The sequence below is a fragment of the Carya illinoinensis genome, chromosome 3 (genome assembly GCF_018687715.1).
Source record: "Carya illinoinensis cultivar Pawnee chromosome 3, C.illinoinensisPawnee_v1, whole genome shotgun sequence".
In the NCBI taxonomy this organism is placed as follows: Eukaryota; Viridiplantae; Streptophyta; class Magnoliopsida; order Fagales; family Juglandaceae; genus Carya; species Carya illinoinensis.
The window spans coordinates 50,809,633-50,813,811 of record NC_056754.1 but is presented as its reverse complement, the minus strand read 5'-3'; the positions used below and the strand labels follow the sequence as shown (position 1 = coordinate 50,813,811).

General features: G+C 38.5%; 1 protein-coding gene across 1 annotated transcript; it reads right to left on the bottom strand.

Moving 5' to 3' along the window:
• Positions 1-598: 598 nt before the first annotated feature.
• LOC122305152 (cucumber peeling cupredoxin-like) lies at positions 599-1,753 on the bottom strand. The gene is made up of 2 exons (XM_043117486.1): positions 1,445-1,753; positions 599-1,336 (listed from the first exon to the last, which is right to left on the bottom strand). Exons 1-2 carry the CDS (start codon positions 1,626-1,628, stop codon positions 720-722), a joined length of 801 nt encoding a protein of 266 aa, XP_042973420.1. The 5' UTR covers positions 1,629-1,753; the 3' UTR covers positions 599-719.
• Positions 1,754-4,179: the final 2,426 nt, after the last annotated feature.

Here is a 4,179-nt window from a genome sequence, read left to right as displayed (position 1 = left end):
AATGCTACATAAAATTATAAATACCGCACAATTATTTAAAAAAAAATAAAATCCACGATTAAAAAGTTAATTTTTTTTTATGTAAGTCTTATATTAATTCATTTTTTTTAAAACGATTGCACGCCGCTTATAAAACTACGATTGCAAATATCATTTCTCACTATCTTATTAGGTAGTTCTCAATAAATTGTGAATGAATTGATTCCTTATCATTTCTGAAAATAATTTAATACTCGTTCATGATCACATTCTAATGAGTCATAAATCGTGTTAGGGAATTACTCTAATCTTCTCCTTTGACCAGAAAAAAAAAAGGAAAAGAAAAACAGAGCCTCCATCTGTCAAGTTCATGAATCAACTAGAAGCTACCCCCAACCATCATCCTTTCTAATGGCAATCGAATGGACATCCGGCCTTTAATTCGACACAAATCAACGTGTGTGAAAGCCAAGTGTTCCATTTTCTAATCTATAACCGGCCGCCATGTTCAGACAAAAAGGTGACGGCGAAGTGGGTGTTGGGAATTTAAGACTTTTGGTTCATACACCAACACTAATTTCAATTGCTGTAAACATCAATCAACATCAAACTCAACTACTTCGGAAATATGAAAAACAGCTTTATTATGATGAGAAATTGAACCCCAAAAAAATCTCAATCCGAATAATAACAATCACATATGTAAAATGATTCGCAGTGATTCTGGACCAGAATCACGTCTAATACAACAAGGCTACGACGATGGACAAGAAGCCAGCAGATAAGCTACCCAACCCGAGCGATGTAGCAGAGCTTGGAGGTGGAGGTGAAGAACTGGGGGGTGAAGTGGCGCTGGAGGGTGGTGGAGTGGTGCTGGAGGCTGGTGGCGTGGTGGGCGGGGCTGGGGGAGAGGCGGTGGGGGATGGAGGAGAGGCGGCGGGGGATGGAGGAGAGGCGGCGGGGGATGGAGGCGTGGCAGTGGGGGATGGAGGCGTGGCAGTGGGGGAAGGAGCAGGTGCGGCGGAGGATGGAGGGGTGGCGCTGGATGGCGATGGTGAAGGAGTGCTGGGCGGTGGAGCAGAAGCAGACGGAGTTGGTGCTGTTGGAGTGGTGGCCGGTGGAGGAGTGCTGGGTTGAGGGGCCGGAGAAGTAGCTGCAGAGACATTAATTGCCAACTTCTGACCCAAGCTGCAATGGCTAGAAACGGTGCAGATGTAGTAATGCTCCCCAGGCTCGCTGAGAGTCTCATTCGCGGGACCGTCCGTTTTAAGGGAAATGGGATTAGCGACAGTGCAGGCATCAAAAGCTGCCTTGGTCACTTTGGCTACATCGTGGGCGCCGGTTGTATAGTTAAAGACTGCAAAAGATCAAAGAAATCAAAATCAAATTCAAAACTCAGAACCTTATTTTATTTAGTCATATGTATACATGGATATGATTCGTTTGAAAAGTTTGGTTGTTATACCAAGAATGTCGCCAACGGCGAAGGTCTTGCCAGCAGCCCAGTTGCTGTAAACTGTGGGGCCATTAGGAGGAACGGTCCAGCCCAAGGCATCACCCACCGTATAGGAAGTCTGTGCCACAGAGCTTTGCAGAAAAGCTGCAACAGCTATTACTGCAAGAAAAACGATGTCAAGTCTCTTTGCCATTGCTGTGTCGTTTTGGAGGTAAAAAAGCTCAGGTCGCCCCTGTTCTCTCTTTCTTGCTCTGTTGTAGACTCCTCTTTTAGAGAGAGGAGGATTAACTCTAGTTAGTGAGGGAGGGACAACGACTCCGTCTCTGTATTTATAGAGAGAGGGGCTACGGAGTTGCAGGAATCTTGTGGCATTGGATGGTTGCCACGTGCACACTTTATAGTCAACACGATTGGTGCTTAGCATTTTAGAGGTGGAGTTGGAGTTGGAGTTGGTCTAGATATCCCGCTTCCCGGCAGGTGAGTTTGTTGGATTGCCGCGTGAAGTTTTTCCACAAACTTAAAAACATTGACTTTTTGGCGCTGACTAGTCAATATGCTTGTCCAGGAGAATGTCTCTATCTACGATCTACATTGTATGATGGGAAAAGGCAATTACGAGGAAAAATACCATAAATTTACATCATTTCGATCTCACCAATTCTCTTGCGAAATCTATAATCGAGAGAGTAGAGAAATAGGGAAAGAAGTCAAATTTATAATATATATAAATTATTTAGACAATTGTAAATATTTATGAGAATAATTATGCTGTTCTTGTAAATTCATAATTATAAATATTATTTTTCTTAAAATACAGTAGCATGCAGACACGAGAAAAGTATGGAATATGAACGGAGAATTTGTCAATAATTAAGCATTATATTATTTCAACTAACAAATGGGAATTAAGAAAGTTTCAAAATTCTGGGAATTGTGTTGTTCATGGAAGAACTCAAAATAGAATAGCCAGCTCAGCTGGTTAGAAGCCTCATATTTCAGAGAAAATCAATCGGTCACGGTTGTTAAAGGAACATTTAAAAACGATTAAGAAAAACTCAAATAGCATATACCATCACCGCCCATCCACACCTCTCAAAACATAATATTTTTTAAACCATTAATTTATTATATCACAAAAAGAAAGACGTTATGCGTATACACGCATTCATACACACATAACATATATATATATATATATACATACATACATATATATACATATATATATATATTTATTTATTAATGCAAGTGTGCTAATAAATTTTGGAGGTGATAATATATAAGCGACGCGATCCATAAACTCAATACCAATATAATATAAAATTAGCAGGTTTGAGTTTAATATAAATAGATTCGGGTTAATAACGGATTAACTCGCATAATCCAAAATCAACATACAATAATCTATTTAAATTTTATTCTAAAATTATAATTTTATTATTGTTGGGATGTAATATTAATTATGAGTACAAAAAAAAAAACCATTGAACTGACCGAATAAATAGATCGAACCAGTGGATTCAGTTTGGTTCATAACCAGCCTAGTTCTGATTATTAAGAACTGATTTTCATATTTTGAAAACTGGTTTAAACCGAACCGGATTAGTATTTATATATTTTTAATTTTTTTATATTATATTATATGCTAAATCGATAATTAATATAATATGAAATTTTTATCTTATTATTTATGTCTATTAATTTTATAACTAAGAAGTTAATCTCACCAATAAGTGTTATTTTTTTTTTTTTTCAAGAATAAAACTTCATTCAATTGGCAATAAAGAGTTTACAGATGAGAAAGATCAAGCCAAATGACTTGAGATAGAAAAGGAGGGACAGACCCCATCCACATCTCCAACTCATTGACAAACCATGCATGTCCAGCCAGGGTGTGAGCTACTTGATTTCCACTTCGAATCACATGTTGGACTTTATGTTCTTCAAAAAGTCTGAGCAGGTTTCGGATCTTCAGTAAAATGTGGCCTTGAGTTGATAACAATGTCGTGTTTGTAGACAAGGCTTTCACCATGAGTAAACAATCACTCTCAAGCACCACCTTTGAAATCCCCAAATGCAAACTGAATTGAAGGCCTCGTAACATTGCTAAAGCCTTAATAGATTCTAATTCATTGAGCTCATGTTCAACTTTACTTACAGCCATAAGCACATTTCCCCTCTCATCTCTAACCACAGCACCTACCCCAGCCTTCCTAAGATCAAAAAATAATGCAGCATCAACATTTAACTTACATAACCCAGTTGGAGGAGCGCATCATCAGCCTAGTTTCTGCATTGAATAGCTTGGTTCAGAAGTTGGTGGGAGTCTTTTACAACCCGATAGCATGGTGAGTAGTCTGCATAGGACTCAGTAGAGAGTGCTCAATATTCCACTTATTTCGCCTATACCAGAATGACCAAGCAATTAAGAAAAATTTGCTAGGTGAATTTTAATCTCCTCTGTGTATGAAAAACAAAGCTGCTTGAACAACTGTGCACATGTCAGGCAAGCCTTTTATCTCAGGTTAGAGTTGTTTCCATGCATCTTTAATATTCTGGCATTGTAGCACAACATGGGATATGTCTTCAACAAGGTAATTGCAGAACTCACATGTAGTATTCTCTACTATTTTTCTCTTACACAGGTTAAGCTTGGAGGGTAGACTATCCTTGCAAAGTTTCCATGCAAACAATCTAACTTTATTGGGTACTCGCACTTTCTAGATAGCTTTCAACAATTTCTG

Excerpts from the sequence above, each read along its gene's own strand:
- LOC122305152 (XM_043117486.1), bottom strand. The coding sequence starts at position 1,628 with ATGGCAAAGAGACTTGACATCGTTTTTCTTGCAGTAATAGCTGTTGCA. Across the intron at positions 1,337-1,444 it reads CGCCGTTGGCGACATTCTTG|TCTTTAACTATACAACCGGC; the intron begins GTATAACAACCA and ends GATCTTTTGCAG.